The sequence below is a fragment of the Aotus nancymaae genome, unplaced genomic scaffold, assembly GCF_030222135.1.
Source record: "Aotus nancymaae isolate 86718 unplaced genomic scaffold, 86718_ANA_hifiasm-v0.15.2.pri h1tg000102l, whole genome shotgun sequence".
NCBI lineage: Eukaryota > Metazoa > Chordata > Mammalia > Primates > Aotidae > Aotus > Aotus nancymaae.
Window position 1 is genome coordinate 880,807 of NW_026988517.1, and position 19,967 is coordinate 900,773.

The following is a 19,967-nucleotide window of genomic DNA, read 5'->3' on the forward strand; positions in this document are numbered from 1 at the left end:
ATATTCATTCCTCCAAAAAAAATAATGAGTAAATGGCAAAAGAAAAATGACCAGAATTATAGTTTCTGGAACTCTAGAGAATTAATCAAAGACTTGCAGCGTTCCAGAGAGCACTTATTTAGGAAAAACAGTGAGCCTAGGTAATAGCAATAGGTTTTGGTGTTTTAATTTGTCTTATTTTTATCCCCTCGCTTCAGCTTCATAATATCCTTCAAAGATAATACCCTGAAATCATAGAAACATGGTTTTATCTTGGTACCTGCCTAAGATCTAGCATTATAGTTTGGTATATAGAACCACATAGTAGGTTCTCAATAAACGTTTGATAAATAAATCCCCATCTAAAGTCTTTTGGATTGTGCCTACTTCTCTCTAATGGCAAATGAAGCCTTTGTGCATGCCACTAATGGACTTTGATAACTGATTCTGAGTTTCTTTCTTTCAATCTTTCCTATATATCATTGTCAAACTTACTCATTATGTATGCTAATTTGACCATTATACTTGCACTAAAAACCATCAGACTGTTAGCCAATAAATAAACTACAAGTTTTAACCACAGTCTTCAGGATAATAGATTTATTGCTGTCTTCACTCTGTTACTCCTTATACCTTCCCTGTAATACACGCTTACTCATCACCTAAGTGCAATGCTGAATTATTGCAACTTTACTCCCACCGCTGTTATATTTTCTTTATTTTCATTCCTTTGGTACTGAATTTTCATCTCTATTTTATAAATCTTTTGTAACATTAAACAACTGAACAGAAACAAGAAAACTAAGCAATAAGTGAGAGAAGAGAAAGAAATGATGGAATAGATGTGAGACTTCCACAGCAAACTCCTATAAAACTCGGAGTTAAACCTGAACAAGAGGAGTGTGACATATGTGTCTTTACTCTTTATTTGGATCTCTGTGTATGCTTTTGGAGAAGAGGTAAGAAGCTCCAGGTAAGATAAAGAGTTTTTTATTTTTCACCAAGCTAAGATTTATAAGGAAAGAATATCCAAAACGCTTGCTATGGAATATTCAAGTGATTTTTGTAGTTCTACATTCCTGTGTTGAAGAAGATAAAAATGCACTTTTTACAACTATATTATGAGCCTCTTATAACCTTTTCTGTAAAGAGGTATGTATTTATATTTCCAGTAAATAAAAATGTATGCATCCAATAAATAAAATAAGCAATGTTATTTTACATGTAGTCTACATACGGTCATCAAGTTTTATTGCTTTGAACTAGACAAGTCAGTGTCCTTCCTTCTGCATCTCTTACTGTGTTATGTATCATATGAATACTCAATAAGTCAAACAAACTGGTATTTATCTGTCTTAAGGTAAAAATTATTATTTCAAGAAGGCTGGTCTGAACATGTCAAGGTCATTTGCCATCACTCACAACTTAATTTACTCAATCATCTTCATGGGAATTTGGGGTTTGTAAAGTCTTTCCTAGACTTCATTTGTCTTGCTGATTTTTTAAAAATATTGTGGCATGGGTGTAAAATAACTCATTGCTATTACTTAGATTCATGTTTTCCTCTCTCTCTTTTCTTGAGTTGAGAAAAACAGATATAAACATCAACAAAATAGGTGGTCACTAAGGTTTGAGGAGTGAAAAGTCCCTGGGCTTAACAAATATCTCTTCTACTATTCTACTATTAGAGATTATTATTTTGTATTAATCTGCAAAATACCCTTTAGGGTGGGGGATAACTGATTAAGTCATTAATACTATAGAGTAAACTATATTACCAGTATTAGAAAGCCAATAGTCTCAAAAAGCATAAGGAATGGTAGCTATTTCAAAGAAAAGAAAGGCAAAGAAATAAATACAGATTATGAGAAATTACCTGAAGAAAGCTATGATGAAGATACACTTCAAAGTGGCATGGAGACCCTGACAATAGGTGGATTATAGAACTACAGAGGAGATATGGAGATAAAGAAAGGGAAGGACAAAGATTCAGTTTGTCTACAACTTAAGCTAGTGCTGAAAGTCTGCAAAAGACTATAAATTTCACTAAATCCAAGTAGAACTACAAAAATTGAGGATTCCATGTAATCATTTGCTTATGAGCAGCACTCTTATGTAATCATTAAAATTTTTATTTATGATTACACATAATTCCTTAGATACTTACATATTGGTGATAAGAGGAGAAGAAACTATTCCCAGGTCTGTAGCCTGAGCCTGAGGTCCTATTTATCAGAAAAAGAAAATTATATAGTTTGTATCCGTCCTCAGCAACTTGCTAATGTTAATCCTCTAGTAGGTATTTATTTTCTGTTGTTACTACCTTGTTTATAAGCTTTCAGAGACTCTCCACAGTGAAGTCCAAAATTCTTAGCAAGAACCTGTACTATAAGATCTGATGTCCTTTTCTACCTCTCTAGTGTCTTCTCTGACTAGTCTTTCATATATATGCTATGGTCCAGAGACAGAATATATCGCCGTTCCCTAAATATATCATGTTTCTCATGCCTCTCTGGCCAATGGTTTTGCAATTTCTTTTAGCTCTCATTCAGCTTATGTCAACTCTTGAAAGTCTTCCTTGAAAACTACCTGAATAAATACCTTTCCCAGTGCTCTCAAAGCACTCTAAACATGTTTATATTATAAAACTCATCATGCTATGGATTAGTTATGTTAATTCTTGTGTACACCTGATTATTATATAAAATAAAATAATTGATGTGTGATCAATTTTATTTTATTTTATTTTTTAAATGTTTTCATTATACTTTTAAGTTCTGGGGTACATGTGCAGACTGTGCAGGTTTGTTACATAGCTATACACATGCCATGTTGGTGGTTTGCTACATCCATTGCCCCATCATCTACATTAGGTATTTCTCCTAATGCTATACCTCCCCAATTCTCCAACCCCCTGCTATTCCTCCCCTAGCCCCCCACTCCCAAGACCCTGGTCTGTGATGTTCCTCTTCCTGTGCCTATGTGTTCTCATTGTTCAACACCCACTTATGTGTGAGAACATGCAGTGTTTGGTTTTCTGTTCTTGTGTCAGTTTGCTGAGAATGATGGTTTCTGGTTTCATCCATGTCCCTACAAAGGACATGAACTCAGCAATTTTAGAGAGAAATGGACTGAGATTAAGAGTGTACATATCTGAAAGTTAAATGTGAAGATAAAACTATTTTTAATACAAAAAAACTCTTCTGTGGTTTCCAGCAATATGCTAAACAAGTGTCTTTCATTTTGCCTAGAATTCAGTATAGAGCATTAAAGTCATACTGCTAAAAAATAGCTAAACTTTCAAAGAGATAGTAGAACTTTCTGAAGGTAAAACAATTGTGAGAACACAAATCTATAGTGATAAACAAATGCTGAAGCTGATACCTGCTCTAGGGACATTGGCCACATCTGGAAATGTATTGTCTGGTCAGAGCATTTAAAACAAGACTTTGGGCCCCCAAAAGATGGGGAATTAAAACTAACAGCTCCTAAAAACATGCAGATGCTTCTTGACTTAAAATGGGGTTGACATCACAATAAACGTTAACATCATAAGTTAAAAATATGTTAAGCTGGAAATGCATTGAATACACCTAATCTGCTGAACATAACAGCTTAGGTTAGCCTACTTTAAATTTGTTCTGAACACTTACATTAGCTTACAGTTGGACAAAATCAGCTAACACAAAGCCTACATTATAATAAAGTGTTGAGTATCTTATGTAATTTATTGAATGCTATACTGAAAGGGGAAAAACAGAATGGTTGTATGGGTACTTAAAATACAGTGTCTATTGCATGTTTATTGCTTTCACACATCCTAACATTGAAAAATCATAAGTCTAACCACTGTAAGTCAGGGACCATCTGTATAGGATTCCAAAGAGCTACATTGTCAATTAGTCATCTACAAGAAAAAAAAAAAAAATCATACCAGAGAGGAAGCAGACAAATTATGCCTTCGCTTGTGGCCATGGATGGAGAAGGAGGAGGAGAAGATAAAAGCATTTCCTAAGAACTCATAATCACAGATACTGTTTTCTATACCCTCGAGTTTCAAATCCACAGAAACTATTGCCCTTCAAACTGCATATGAGAATTTAAGAGCCCTGTAGCAAAGAAATTAAGGAGGAAGTTTAAACTTTTCCACAAAAAAGCTCCAGACTCAAGAGACTTCTCCTCTGAATTGTGCTAAATATTTAAGCAAGAAATTATGCTAATTCTACACAACCCTTCCAAAAAATTAAAGAAGAGTGAACATTTTCTATCTCATACATTTACATCAGAATCACTTGATACAAAATATCATTACAGATATTATAATAAATTACAAATTTTTCCAAATCCCCCATGAACAAATATGCAAGAATCATAAAACAAATTATAAATATCATGTATAATATGTAATATAATATTATCCTGACCATTACATTAATAATATAGTAATCATCATATAATTAAAAATAATATAATAAATACAATATGGTATTCTAATGAATATGTATCACATTTCCTTATGTTTTGGAACAATATTAAGAGGTACACAATCACCAATGCTGTTCAACATTGTACTGAAGGTCCTAGACAGAGAGAAATAAATGAAAAGTGAATCCCAACTAAATAGCAGCAAGCTATTTTGTAGAAATTGACAAGTTTTTAAAATTTGTATAGAAAGCAAAGGCTCTAGAATAATGAAGTCAACTTGGCATAACAACAAACATTGGATAACTCAAACCACTGAATTTTAAAACTTATTTTAAAGCCACAATAATAAAGAAAATGAAGTATTTGCATAAATACAGATAAATGCATCAATCTGTGATCACTTTATATTTTCAAAGTTGCCAAAGCACCTAGATTCATACAAGATAAGTTAGAATCCTCCTGTTTTCCCAGGTAGCAAGAAGAGCTATCAAACACCACTAGAATCATGCCAGAAATACCACTAGAGCTATAATTAAGGAGCTTTCATTGGCCAGAGGTGTTACAACATGAAGACAATGAGAAGACCTTAATGATGATCCACTTTTACTTAACAAACAGTAAATACATTTTCTCTTCCTTATGACTTTCTCAATTTAACAATATTTTTTCTCTAGTTTACTTTATTGTAAGATTATAGTATATAATATATATAACACACACAACATATGTTACTCCACAGTTTATCTTATCAGTAAGGTCAGAGATGAGCTGTTAGTAAGTTTCTGGGCAGCCAAAAATTAAATGTAAGTTTTTTACTGTGCAGGAGGTCAGTGCTCCAACTCTCAGCCCTTAATGTTCAAATGACAACTGTACTTCTGGTTGTTCTATACATAATCACCAAAACATGGAAACAACACCAAATTTCAAATTTCTTTCAGTTCAAGGATGAATAAACAAACTCTGAGGGATCCATGCAACGGAAAGGAACAAACTATTGACACATGCAATAACTTGGATGAATTTCAGGGGTATTATGCTGAGTAAAAGAAGCCATTTTCATGAAGTCAAATGATGTAAAATTCTATTTACATAACATTCTCCAACAGAAAAATATATCCATGAGAACACAGCACTATTTGATAATAATCCCAGAGGTAACATAACTAATAATCCCAGAGGTAATTTGGGATTATTAGTTGGGAGAAGGAGGGTGTGACTGCAAATAAACAGGGTGAGGGAGATTTTTGGAATATTGGACTGTTCTATATGTGATTGTGATCGAGGTTACACAAATCTATACATGTGATTGTACACGTAATTGCACAAAATATTCCATTTTGCTTTAGGATGATTTAAAAAAACAAAATAAATGCCTTGAGATATTTTCTGAGAATGAAAAAATACAGAGACAAGATAAGGAGCTGCAGCAGGAAATTCACTTTGAACTCTGCCTGGAGAATCACCAGCTGCAAAAGTGTGTGGGGCAAATTTCTCGTAAGAGTATAGAGGATGTGACACTGTTCTGAGTTCACACTCATGACGCTATGATGAAATGGAAACCAGAAAGACCTGATTATGGTGCATGGGAAATAGGGGCACCTCTAAAAATGTATGACGTGTGATGTCACTATTGTGTATTTCTGAAATTCGCAAGAAGACTACAATGACACATATACCCTTCACTGAGACTGGAGAGTAGCTATACATAACCGCTCACACCCAAGGCTGATATGAATCACATTACTTTACATTTCATCTTTCAATAAAGTTAAAAGTTAGGTAAGTACTGAACTTTAGATGCTGATAAATGCTTGCTGAAACAGTCAGAGCTTCATTCAATAGGTAATAGTTTTAATGGTGGAGGAAGAAACCATCAGAACAGAGTTTTAAGCATAACAAGCAACAGTACAAAATGGATCTGAGGCAGGTAAAAAAAAGTCAACAAAGGCTAGTTGCTAATCTACTGCAGTGACACAGGAAAGCTCTGACCTCGAAATGGGTTTCATGGGATACTATGATGAAGCTGCATGGAAAATAATCAGCTTCTTTCCTGATCATACACAATCAAAGATAGTTAAATCAAGTCTACAGTTCTGCATTCTGGCCATGAAATTGTAGCTAATATCAGAAGAGAAAAAAACCATTGTAATTTCATAATGTTATAAATAAAGGAAACTGGTAGAGACTGGGCATAGCAAAGCCATTTCTCCTTGTAAACTTACTTCATTTTTTCTCTCTTCATTTATTTGTTCCTTCTTTTTTTCCCTAATTCTCTACCTTCACCCTTTCTTACTGGTTGGCAGTATAATAGAACACAATGTTGCTATATAAGAGCAGTTATCTTAGGTACAAGTTTGTATCATTTCAGTAGTTATTTTAAATATAGGGAGGTTGGTTGGAACTACAGTACAGGCAAGCCTGTCCCCTGAGCCAACTGATGAGATTGTTATAATTTGTTATAATTGTTACATATGTGCCTACTTTTCAACTTGAACTGTAATACAGAAATGCCTAGAACAGTGTCTGGCACAAAAGGAGTAACAAGTGTAAATACACAGAGGATTACAAAAGGATATTTAGGTAGATAAGCATTTCCTACTTAGCTACATCATCTTTTAATGTTCTCACATTCACCATGTGTTCCATCTTTACCTTCATGCTTCAACGTCTTTTTCCCCGTTTTGTTTCTTTTGACACCGGTAGCTTGTATTTTTTGTAAATCAGCCCCTTTTTTTTTAAGAACGTGTTGTTTCTGCAATATTAAAGAAAATGTATTGGTTAATATTAACTTGTCATTAGAAATGTAAAACAATTTATTTAAAATGTCACAATATATTAAAAATGGATTATCAGTCCTGTCTTGACTTGTAATGTTACAAAAATAAGAGAATAACAAAGGGTAAATTTCCCTTGTGATCAAACACAAAGAATACATTTAATACACAAGCAATTTGCCTTTCTACACATCGTCAGAGGACTAATCCAGTTTCTGATCAGATAGAGTATCATATCCATGGCTGCCCTGGTGAGCTAAAGTAATTTCTCAATCATCTTCAATTGGAAGATTCCTGAGGGCTTACCCAAATATCATTCAGGTCTACCAGACATAAACATAATATAGTACATTAAATGTGATTACCCTTTGTGAATATCTTGGCTACTGTTGAATGTACTAGAAAGAAGATAAATGCATATAGAAAAAAAAGAAAAAAAACCCAGAGGTGGGCGTGGTGGCTCATGCCTGTAATCCCAGCACTTTGGGAGGCCGAGGCGGGTGGATCATGAGGTCAAGAGATCGAGACCATCCTGGTCAACATGGGGAAACCCTGTCTCTACTAAAAATAAAAAAAAATAGCTGGGCATGGTGGTGCATGTCTGTAATCCCAGCTATTCAGGAGGCTGAGGCAGGAGAATTGCCTGAACCCAGGAGGCAGAGGATGCGGTGAGCCAAGATCACGCCATTGCACTCCAGCCTGGGTAACAAGAGCAAAACTTTTAGCAAGAAATAGATTAGCACATGTAAAACAACTACCCAAGACTACAGTAAAGACCTTCCTAAAGGACTGGGGAAAACAGTCACTGGAACCTACCTAGGTGTAAAAAATATGCCTATTCCCACTAGAAATATTTCACTGTAAAGCTACACTGGAAAAACTTCATAAGTCATAAGGCTTTGAGTAGAGAACTAAGATGGGTTTTAACTCAGTAGCAGGGAACAACTAGCCCCAGATTAAACATGGCTCTGGCCCCACCAGCAAATCATAAAAGGCAAGACCTGTATAATCAAATTGTTTCCAAATAAATTATCTACATCCAAAAATTCTAAATAATATTTATAAGGACATAAAAATATTCAGTATACAAAGTAAAATTTATATCTGGCATCCAATAAAAGAACACTAGGTATAAAGAAACAGGGGAGTATGACTTATAAAATAAGTAGATCAATACTTCCACTCCAACGAAAGACACAGAAGAATCACACAGTCAGGCAGGGTTCAGGGCCTCCTGAAGTCCTCCCACTTCCCGGGCCACCAGTTCCCCTGGCGTCCCGCACCTGCCAGTTGCGGCCGGTACAGTCTGAGTCACCGCCACTGCCCCCGGGTGCCACAACAGGGCAGCCTCCTGAAGCGGGACAGTTGGGAGCATCGCGACCCTCGCGACCCTTGCTTGAGTGGCAATCCCTGCCCCCGTTCCCCACCATGCCTGTGACCACCAGAGAAAAATGCCGCCTGGCTTGCGGCCACTCACGTCTTTGCACTCGCACTGCTGTTTGTGCTCCATGGTCGGCACAAGCCCCTCCAGTCTTCTCCTCTCCCACGCGATTGCCCCTCTGTCTGGACCCAACCAGGAACAGCCAGGGCCTCAGGATGGACTGCAGCCTCCACCCCCCCCTCTATCTGGACCCAACCAGGTACAGCCAGGGCCTCACGACTGACTGCAGCCTCTACCCCCAGCAGTCCACAAAGGCAGCGGCCTCACAAAAGCAGTGACCTCACAAAGGCAGTGGCCACCTGAGGGGGAGGGGCGTGGCTCACGCTGGGCTGTGTCTAGACTCCTAAGATGCAAAAACTGTGAGATCCTAAATGTTTGTGGTTTGGGTGGCTAGGTTTTAGAACGCCATGGCGGTCGCTTCCACGCCCACGCCAGCCACCGCCGACTTCGCAGCCGCCCGGCCCACCGCTCCGCCCCAGTAGCCTCGGCCTTTGCCCTGGTCGGCGGCCAGCTGCGCTGAGGAGACCGGGCAGGGGGCGATGCCGCCTCCAGGGCCGCCGCCGCCAATCGCCGCCGCCGCCCCGCCCAGCCCTTCGCCGCCACCGCCCCCACCGCCGCCCAGCCCTTCGCCGCCAACCGCCGCCGCCGCCGCCGCCCTCCGCCGCCGCCGCCGCCGCCGCCCCGCCCTCTGCCGCCGCCGCCCTGGGCTTCGGCTTGAGCCCCGGCATCCAGTCCAATATCTCTGATTTTTAAAAATAAAGTTGGCCGGGCATGGTGACTCATGCCGTTTATCCAAGCACTTTGGAGACCAAGGTGGGCGGAACACCTGAGGTTGTGGGATCAAGACCAGCCTGACCAACACGGTGAAACCCCGTCTTTAAAGAATAATAATAAATAAATTAAAAAATAAATAAAGTTAAGGCTGGGTGTGACGGCTCACGTCCATTATACATGGACTTTGGAAGACTGAGGTGAGTGGAACACCTGAGGTCCGCAGTTCGAAAGTAGCCTGGCCAACATGATGAAACCCATCTCTTCTAAAAATACAAAAAAGTTTGTTGAGCAAGGTGGCGAGGACCTGTAATCTCAGCTCCTCAGGAGGCTGAGGGAAGAGAATCATTTGAACTGGGGAGGCAGAGTTTGCAGTGAGCCAAGATCCTGAAACCGTACTGCAGCCTAGGCAACAAGAACAAAACTCTGTCTCCGAAGTAAATAAAAAAAGAAATAATTAAATAATAAAGTTTACACTGGGCACAGTGGCTCACCCCTGAAATCCCAGCATTTTGGGAGACCGAGAAAGGAACATCGTTTGAGGCTAGGAGTTTGAAACCAGCCAGGTGTCAGAACAAGATCCCATCTCAAGGAAATTTTAACTGGGTGTGGTGCTGTGCACCTGTAGTCCTAGCTACTCAGGAAGCTGAGGTGGGAAGATTGCTTAAGACCTAGAAGTGGGAGGCTGCAGTAAGCTACCATTGCACCACTGCACTCCAGTCTGAGGGACAGAGCAAGATCATTTCCGTAAAAAAAAAAATAAACAAATATAATCTTCCTTTTTTTGAGACAGACTCTTGCTCTGTCACCCAGGCTGGAGTGCAGTGGCATGATCTCGGCTCACTGCAAACTCCGCCGTCCGGGTTCAAGCGATCCTCCTGCCTCACCCTCCTGAGTAGCTGGGATTACAGACGCACACCATCATATCTGGCTAATTTTTGTATTTTAGGAGAGACAGGCTTTCACCATGTTGGTCAGGCTGGCCTTGAACGGCTGACCTCGTGATCCACCTGTCTCTGCCTCCCAAAGTGTTGGGATTACAGGCATGACACACTGCGCCGGGCCAGAATCTGACTTTTTGAGAAGGTTTGTAGATTAGAAGATTTACAGGGCTGGGCATGGAGGCTCTTGCCTATAATCCCAGCACTTTGTGAGGCACAGGCGGGTGGATCACCTGATGTCAGGGGTTCAAACCGGCCGGACAACGTGGTGAAAACTGGTCTCTAATAAAAATAAAAAATTGGCCAGGCCTAGTGACTCAGGCCTGTAATCCAAACTCTTTGGAGGTCAAGGCAGGCGAATCACCTGAGGTCGGGAGTTCAAGACCAGCCTGACCAACATGGTGAAACCTCGTCTTTAAAAAAAAAAAAAAACACACACACAAAAATTTAGTTGGTCACGGTGGCCCACACGTGTAATCCTGGCACTTTGGAATACTGTGGTGGAAGGATCATGAGGCCAGAGGTTCAAGACTAGCCTTAACAACATAGTGAAACCCATTCTTTGTAAAATAATAATAATAATAATAATAAAATAAAATAAATTAAAAAATTACCTGGGTATGTGCTGGCTTCTGCAGCACATACACTAAGGTTGGAATGATACAGAGAAGATTAGCATGGCCCCTGCGCAAGGATGACATGCAAATTCATGAAGCGTTCCATATTTTCTTTGTTGTTCTTAAAAATCAAATAAAAATAAATTTAAATTTTAAGTTAAAAAAAAAGAAAATTAGCTGGACACGGTGGTGGACACCTGTAAACCCAGCTACTTGGGAGCCTGAGACAGGAGAATTGCTTCAACCAAGGCGGCAGAGTTGCAATGAGCCAAGATCAGAGCATTGCGCTCCGGCCTGGGTGAAAAGAGGGAAACTGTATCTCATGAAAAGGCCGGTCAGGGGAGATTTATCCAGAACTTCGTTTTGACAATTGTAGACAATGATCTCTCTAATTTATTATTATTATTTTTTTTTCAGAAGGTGCTTTACTCTTATTACCCAGGCTGGAGTGGAGTGGCGCGATCTCGGCACACCGTACCCTCCACCTCCTGGGTTCAAGCAACTCTCCTGCCTCAGCCTCCAGAGTAGCTGGAATTACAGGCGTGACTCACCGCGCCCGGAAGATTTTTTTTTTTTTTTTTTTTGAGAAGGGTTTCGCTCTTGTTACCCAGGCTGCAGTGCAATGGCGCGATCTCGGCTCTCCGCAACCACCGCCTCCTGGGTTCAAATAATTCTCCTGCCTCAGCCTTTTGAGTATATGGAATTATAGGCGTGAACCATCGCGCCCGGATGATTTCTTTCTTTTTCTTTTTTTTTTTTTGAGACGAAGTTTCCCTCTTGTTACCAATGCTGGAGTGCAATGGCACGATCTCCCCTAAATGGAAACTCCACCTCCTGGGTTCAAGCAATTCTCCTGCCTCAGCCTCCGGAGTAGCTGGAAATACAGGCATGAGACACCGCGCCCGGAAGATTTTTTTTTTCTTTTTCTGAGAAGGAGTTTCGCTCTTGTTACCCAGGCTGGAGTGCAATAGCGTGATCTCGGCTCACCACAACCTCTGCCTCCTGGGTTCAGGCAATTCTACTGCCTCAGTCTCCTGAGTAGCTGGGATTATAGGCACGCACCACCATGGCCAGCTAATTTTTTCTATTTTTAATACAGACAGGCTTTCAGCATGTTGACCAGGATGGTCTCGATCTCTTGACCTCGTGATCCACCCGCCTCGGCCTCCCAAAGTGCTGGGATTACAGGCTTGAGCCACCGCGCCCAGCCCAGAACCTCACTTTTACAAGAATAAGGAGAAATCACAGGACATCACAGACATTCCCCCTTTCAGCTACAGCAGGCGGCGAAGAGGGTCAAAGCCTCAAAGCAAGGGGCGGACAAGCCAAGCTTGCAACAGCAAAAGTGAGATGCAGAGACCACAACAGATGAAGTCCACGCCCAGAAGCCACGAGCTGGAAAGGCCATGCCAAGGGACCAAGACATATTACCTTTTAGGAATGTGGTTTCCGCTCTTCTTCTGCACCGAGGAGTGTCCAGGAGAGCCGCGTCCCAGGCCCCAGTCACTGCGGGGATGGTGCCATTGGCTCATGTGGGTCCCGAAAGCCACGTACCCAATGCCAAGCCGGCCAAAAGCGCAAGTCCGCCACCCTCAGTGCTATTAACAGGATAAGACCCGAGACCGAAAGAGACTCGGAAGCCAGCCACGCAGAGCTCCGGCATCTCGCTATTAGGCATATCGGTTGTGAGGGCCTAGCCGCGCAGGCTTACTGAGAGGCTTGATTTATACACAAGACTTTGGTGGCTACAGCGCCCTCTTTAGCCAGAGGCCGGTAGCACAGGTCAATGAGGGTGTGTATGTACCCTTCAGAATTCAAACAGTGTGGCACAGGGAAGTCCCTCTGTCCCTGCCCCGTACCTCCTCTCAGCACCCCTCCCTGTCCTTGTGTACTCTTCTAGATATTTACAAGTGCTTACACTCACATTTCGCAGACTGTGTATAAATATTTACTTTCACACATACGTATATCCTTTTTGTTTTTAGTTTCTCAAAATGTTATTTCGCTATGGGTTTTGCAAAGCGTGCTCTATTTTTATACAAAAGGAGAAACTAAACATATTCTACAATTTATTTCGAACACTGATTTTCCCAAAACAGAGATATAGACCAAGGGAACAGAACAGAGGCCTCGGAGGCGACGCCACACATCTACAACCATCTGATCTTTGACAAACTTCACAAAAACAAGCAATGGGGAAAGGAGTCCCTGTTTAATAAATGGTCTTGGGAAAACTGGCTAGCCATGTGCAGAAAGCAGAAAGCAGAAACTGGACCCCTCCCTGACACCTTACACTAAGATTAACTCCAGATGGATTAAAGACTTAAACATAAGGCCTAACACCATAAAAACCCAAGAAGAAAACCTAGGCAAAACCATTCAGGACATAAGCATAGGCAAGGACTTCATGACCAACACACCAAAAGCATTGGCAACAAAAGCCAAAATAGACAAATGGGACCTAATCAAACTTCACAGCTTCTGCACAGCAAGAGAAATAGTCATTAGAGTGAATCGGCAACCAACAGAATGGGAAACAATTTTTGCAATCTACCCATCTGACAGAGGGCTGATATCCAGAATCTACAAAGAACTAAAACAGATTTACAAGACAAAAACAAACAAGCCCATTCAAAAGTGGGCGAAATCTCTACGAAATCGTTCTACTATAAGGACACATGCACAGAAATGGCAAAATCTCACTGAAGTTTCAAATGTCGAATGCTTCAAATAAACAACACTGCACCAAAGAAGTACATTTGAAAATGAAGGCTCCCCAAATAGTCTCATCTGGGGATGCTCCCCAAATAGTCTCATCTATCGACATGCAGAAGCTTCTAAAATTTTTCAATATTTTTATTAAAAGACACTTTATAAAAGGCAAATAAAAAGCTTAAGCAACTAATTGATAAGAAAAACTAAATGTGCTAATTTTTGTCTTAGTTACTATCCTGATCCAAAGGTGAAAAGAAAGTTATCCTGAATTATAATATTTGGTTCTTCACAAGTTGCCTAGAAATGAAGTAAGCAGGGATGAAAACAAAGTCATGTAACAATTTACTCTATGTTTTGAAGACAGCAGGTAACATCGAATTTTTATATCAAGCAATGTATAGGTGGAATACCAATATGGTTTATGGAAGAAAATAGTTAAAAAAAAAAAAAAAAAAAAAAAAAAGATTAGAAATTTAGAATTTCAGATGAATTTCTAGTTTGTTTATTCTGCACTACACTGAAGTATTTTTTTGTGAGTGTTTAAGATTTATTTTATTCACAGTCTCTCAGAAGTTTCTTTTTCTCTTGGCATTTATTATCAGGATAAATGATTTTTTGTTTAAAAAAATTACCAAATTGTTGTATAGGCACATAGCGTGCAAATATTTTGGAAAGAAAATGTATAATCTTTATGATCCAGCTGATTTTTAAGATCATTAAATATTTGTAATAAAATATTTCTCAAAACAGATGCAGCCAAAATATTTGGTTGCTTTCAGAAGCATCTGTCTAACTGAGATATGGGGAAGGAGCACAAATCATTCTCTCTTCCAGTCCCTGCTGAAAGGGTGAGCCTGTAGTCTATATATATATAGCAATGACTAAAGTTAATTATTAAGAATTATTTGATAGGTAAAAATAAAAGCTCATGCTTTATATAGATTGATGAACTTTTTACCTAACAAACAAGTGTAAATACAAATTGCCTTAGATAGGAAAGCTGAGAACAGATAATAAAGTAAGGTAACATATTAATTTAGATAGAACATAAAAGCCAAGCTAGATTTGGGAATCAAAGAGTAGGGAGGGCTGAGCCAGATTAAGAAAGTTAGACTATTACTGAGCTGGAACTAAGAACCAGGTTTGAATAACCATTTCCTTAGTGACCAATGGTGCTGTCATAGATTTGTACTGGACCATGGGTAGAAACAAATGCATCTGTAGAGTTCTATAAACCTCTACTTACCAACTGCAAATGTATTTTGTGCTTACAAAACTCTTACTTATAATAAAGTAGTACTCTGTTTTCAAATTGTTAAAACTCTTAAAGCATACAGGCTGTAAACACAAGTAATTGGCAGCAAAGCTTAGAAGGCTGACATGTAAATCTTTGTGTAAATAAGATTCCTGTAACTAGGCTGCTCACACCCAAAATATTGTCTAAATTACTCTGAAGTGATTCATATTTCAGAGAAATATTCAAAGAAAAGTTAACATGTATATGCCACACTCCCTCACGGCCCATTTCAAAGCATTTGAGGAGCATCTGAGGAAAGGCCATTTTATTCAGCTGTAATCCCCAAATATACCCCCAATATTTTTAACTTATTGTATAAGCAATGGGTTAGTGGTTATGACACATATTTTAAGATGACAGTCTGTTATAAAATACTTGTCTTAAATAAATACACTCTAAATCAAATATTTAAGAATAAAACCTAAATATTTACAGAGAAGATAATTATTCTAAATCAACTACAACACATATAAATTATAAACTAAGACATTCAATATATGTCATTTTTCTTATTACAAGAGATGATAAACAATAACCTACATTATTACTCTTAGGCTAGTTGTGGCAAAGCGATTCCAACCTTAATATATAAAAGAGGCATCTATTTCTAAAGTTTTCTTTGTAGTGAAATATGACAGATGAAATCCCAGTTTTCACTTTCTTTCTGTTACAACATTAAACTGAAAAATATTCCCTTGGGTCAAAGCTTTCGTATTTGCTGCATATTCTATGAATTGAGCAAGTGGCCATGTTAAATAGTGTGCCAGAATATGTATTGTTCCACAAGTGCTTTCTCTTTCCTGTGTGTTCAGTCTAGATCCAAATTAGGTCTCATAAAAATATACTACCTTATCTTTGCCTGTTCCAAGTCTCAGCTGATAGGTGATGAGGTCCCTTTTCACAAAACTGCTAAAGACAGATCCAAGCATCTCAACTCATCTACTACTGAGTTCACCAACAAGATCTGGAAGGGCATATCGATATAGCTTCCCATGATAGAATAGGCTTGTGCTATTTCATTCTCTTCCTGTGATGGCTAGATCCCTTAATATTTTACCATTCTATACCCATGAGACCTCATCTTGAAGGCCTAATATTATTTTTGATAACAACTTTGGACCACAGAAAAGTATAAGAATTAACTGAAAAGGAACTTCAAAGAAGAAAAAAGAACGAAGAAGAAGACCAACAAATATCAATGGATGACTCCTAGTTTTCTAGTTAACACAATATATTCTATTATGATGTATCAGAAGGTAAGACTAATATGTTGTTTTGTCAGTGGATTTTATGATACATACTTTTTCTTGAAAGGAATTCTGCAGCGAGTTCTTTTTCCTGTAGAGAAAGGTTGATCATTTGTTTATTATAGAGTCAAGAATTTATAAAACTTTTTTCTAAAATTTCTGATCATTGAATCATTTTGTTGTATCTAAGAGTTTTTCTATAGAAATTCAAAATGAAGAATATACCATTTTTTCCAATCCTTCTATTTTACTTTTTCCCTAGATTGGCCTCTAGTTTTAGAAATGTACTTTATTACTCATGGGAACAGACTTATAGCTACAGCATAAACAATGTACCTCTCTGATCTTTGTTCTTTTAACACACCTTAGCCATGCCCACTTTGGTTTCTCTGAAAAAGGATATAGGATTTGCAGGGAGGGGGCAGTTGAGTTTCTTCTGACTGTTAAAAGGTCTGATAGAGCAGCAAGGCATCTGACCAGAACTTTCTGATTGTCATTTATTTACTCTTTGAAATGCTATAGTTCTACCATTCCCTCCCCATATTCCATGGCAGGAAGAAAATAGTGAATGATTATTCAATAACTATGGGTTAAAATCATGGATATCTAGCTATATTTAATACCAGTTTAGATGCATTCCTTTTCTGTTTATGACAATATTCTATTATGTGTTATTACATTTACCATCACACACTAATGAAATAAAAATATTCTGAATTCCAAAAAAAAGTATAGCTCAATCATAAACATAATAGAAAATAAAATAAATATTTATTAAAACAAGTTCTAAAACTGAAGTCTGATTTATTTTCTTACACTTTTGCTGATTTGAACTGTTTCTTTTTTCTTTCTACTTTCTTAAGTACACTCCTTTTAGGCCTGTACTCCACATGATTAAATTTACATTTTCCCCAAAGTTTATAATTCAATTTTAAGAAATAGGCAGACTGAAAACTACGTCCTATATTTTGGCAGGAAAAAAAAACTTCACTGGGTCCAGTTCATAAAATGGGTTTTGTGACAACAGTCTATCCTTAGACTAGTACCTTTTTGCAGTATGCAACTAGGAGCATGGAAGCTGATGTCAGTGATATGTTCTCTATCATTTGCCCTCATTTGTTTTTCTAGGATCTGGTTTCTTAGGTCAACCCAACTTTCCACAGGTTTTTCTCTTAGATATTCTGCAACCTAATGCATTCAGATTCATTTTTCTGTTTTCTTCATGTTATATCGTTGGCATAAAACATAACTCAAGGAGTTCTATGTATTCATTGATACCAGTTCCCAATAGACTTTCTGCTCCAAAAGCATGCAACACAGAACCAAAGTACAAAGGCCTACATGTAAATTTAATCTGAAAACTGAAAAAGCTTTATTAATGACTATTAGAAAACAATTTTATTAACCGGATAAAGCATGGCATCAGCAGAAATGGCAGAGTAAGTATCTCAGATATTCATTCCTCCAAAAAAAATAATGAGTAAATGGCAAAAGAAAAATGACCAGAATTATAGTTTCTGGAACTCTAGAGAATTAATCAAAGACTTGCAGCGTTCCAGAGAGCACTTATTTAGGAAAAACAGTGAGCCTAGGTAATAGCAATAGGTTTTGGTGTTTTAATTTGTCTTATTTTTATCCCCTCGCTTCAGCTTCATAATATCCTTCAAAGATAATACCCTGAAATCATAGAAACATGGTTTTATCTTGGTACCTGCCTAAGATCTAGCATTATAGTTTGGTATATAGAACCACATAGTAGGTTCTCAATAAACGTTTGATAAATAAATCCCCATCTAAAGTCTTTTGGATTGTGCCTACTTCTCTCTAATGGCAAATGAAGCCTTTGTGCATGCCACTAATGGACTTTGATAACTGATTCTGAGTTTCTTTCTTTCAATCTTTCCTATATATCATTGTCAAACTTACTCATTATGTATGCTAATTTGACCATTATACTTGCACTAAAAACCATCAGACTGTTAGCCAATAAATAAACTACAAGTTTTAACCACAGTCTTCAGGATAATAGATTTATTGCTGTCTTCACTCTGTTACTCCTTATACCTTCCCTGTAATACACGCTTACTCATCACCTAAGTGCAATGCTGAATTATTGCAACTTTACTCCCACCGCTGTTATATTTTCTTTATTTTCATTCCTTTGGTACTGAATTTTCATCTCTATTTTATAAATCTTTTGTAACATTAAACAACTGAACAGAAACAAGAAAACTAAGCAATAAGTGAGAGAAGAGAAAGAAATGATGGAATAGATGTGAGACTTCCACAGCAAACTCCTATAAAACTCGGAGTTAAACCTGAACAAGAGGAGTGTGACATATGTGTCTTTACTCTTTATTTGGATCTCTGTGTATGCTTTTGGAGAAGAGGTAAGAAGCTCCAGGTAAGATAAAGAGTTTTTTATTTTTCACCAAGCTAAGATTTATAAGGAAAGAATATCCAAAACGCTTGCTATGGAATATTCAAGTGATTTTTGTAGTTCTACATTCTTGTGTTGAAGAAGATAAAAATGCACTTTTTACAACTATATTATGAGCCTCTTATAACCTTTTCTGTAAAGAGGTATGTATTTATATTTCCAGTAAATAAAAATGTATGCATCCAATAAATAAAATAAGCAATGTTATTTTACATGTAGTCTACATACGGTCATCAAGTTTTATTGCTTTGAACTAGACAAGTCAGTGTCCTTCCTTCTGCATCTCTTACTGTGTTATGTATCATATGAATACTCAATAAGTCAAACAAACTGGTATTTATCTGTCTTAAGGTAAAAATTATTATTTCAAGAAGGCTGGTCTGAACATGTCAAGGTCATTTGCCATCACTCACAACTTAATTTACTCAATCATCTTCATGGGAATTTGGGGTTTGTAAAGTCTTTCCTAGACTTCATTTGTCTTGCTGATTTTTTAAAAATATTGTGGCATGGGTGTAAAATAACTCATTGCTATTACTTAGATTCATGTTTTCCTCTCTCTCTTTTCTTGAGTTGAGAAAAACAGATATAAACATCAACAAAATAGGTGGTCACTAAGGTTTGAGGAGTGAAAAGTCCCTGGGCTTAACAAATATCTCTTCTACTATTCTACTATTAGAGATTATTATTTTGTATTAATCTGCAAAATACCCTTTAGGGTGGGGGATAACTGATTAAGTCATTAATACTATAGAGTAAACTATATTACCAGTATTAGAAAGCCAATAGTCTCAAAAAGCATAAGGAATGGTAGCTATTTCAAAGAAAAGAAAGGCAAAGAAATAAATACAGATTATGAGAAATTACCTGAAGAAAGCTATGATGAAGATACACTTCAAAGTGGCATGGAGACCCTGACAATAGGTGGATTATAGAACTACAGAGGAGATATGGAGATAAAGAAAGGGAAGGACAAAGATTCAGTTTGTCTACAACTTAAGCTAGTGCTGAAAGTCTGCAAAAGACTATAAATTTCACTAAATCCAAGTAGAACTACAAAAATTGAGGATTCCATGTAATCATTTGCTTATGAGCAGCACTCTTATGTAATCATTAAAATTTTTATTTATGATTACACATAATTCCTTAGATACTTACATATTGGTGATAAGAGGAGAAGAAACTATTCCCAGGTCTGTAGCCTGAGCCTGAGGTCCTATTTATCAGAAAAAGAAAATTATATAGTTTGTATCCGTCCTCAGCAACTTGCTAATGTTAATCCTCTAGTAGGTATTTATTTTCTGTTGTTACTACCTTGTT

At 37.9% G+C, this 19,967-nt stretch overlaps 1 protein-coding gene and 1 non-coding gene across 15 annotated transcripts in view; one reads left to right on the forward strand and one right to left on the reverse strand.

Annotated features, from left to right (window-relative positions):
* LOC135272024 (fibrous sheath-interacting protein 2-like) overlaps positions 1 to 19,967 on the reverse strand; it is a 49,987-nt gene that overhangs the window by 23,628 nt on the left and 6,392 nt on the right. For 9 of the 14 annotated variants that reach the window (XR_010340128.1, XM_064370141.1, XM_064370142.1 and 6 more), the window contains 4 exons: positions 19,806 to 19,863; positions 16,262 to 16,298; positions 7,057 to 7,156; positions 2,147 to 2,204 (listed from right to left, as the gene is read on the reverse strand). Coding sequence is in view for 10 of the 14 variants with exons in the window: in XM_064370141.1 (XP_064226211.1) it covers positions 2,147 to 2,204; positions 7,057 to 7,156; positions 16,262 to 16,298; positions 19,806 to 19,863 (253 nt within the window). In the remaining 4 variants the exon portion in view is untranslated. Of the gene's footprint in view, positions 1 to 1,855; positions 1,926 to 2,146; positions 2,205 to 7,056; positions 7,157 to 13,178; positions 13,961 to 14,152; positions 16,299 to 19,514; positions 19,585 to 19,805; positions 19,864 to 19,967 lie in introns of those variants that run through there. The other 5 variants (XM_064370146.1, XM_064370145.1, XR_010340131.1 and 2 more) reach the window with 4 other exon arrangements.
* LOC135272051 (U6 spliceosomal RNA) lies at positions 10,954 to 11,060 on the forward strand. The gene has a single exon (XR_010340157.1). It is a non-coding gene; the product is annotated as a U6 spliceosomal RNA (small nuclear RNA).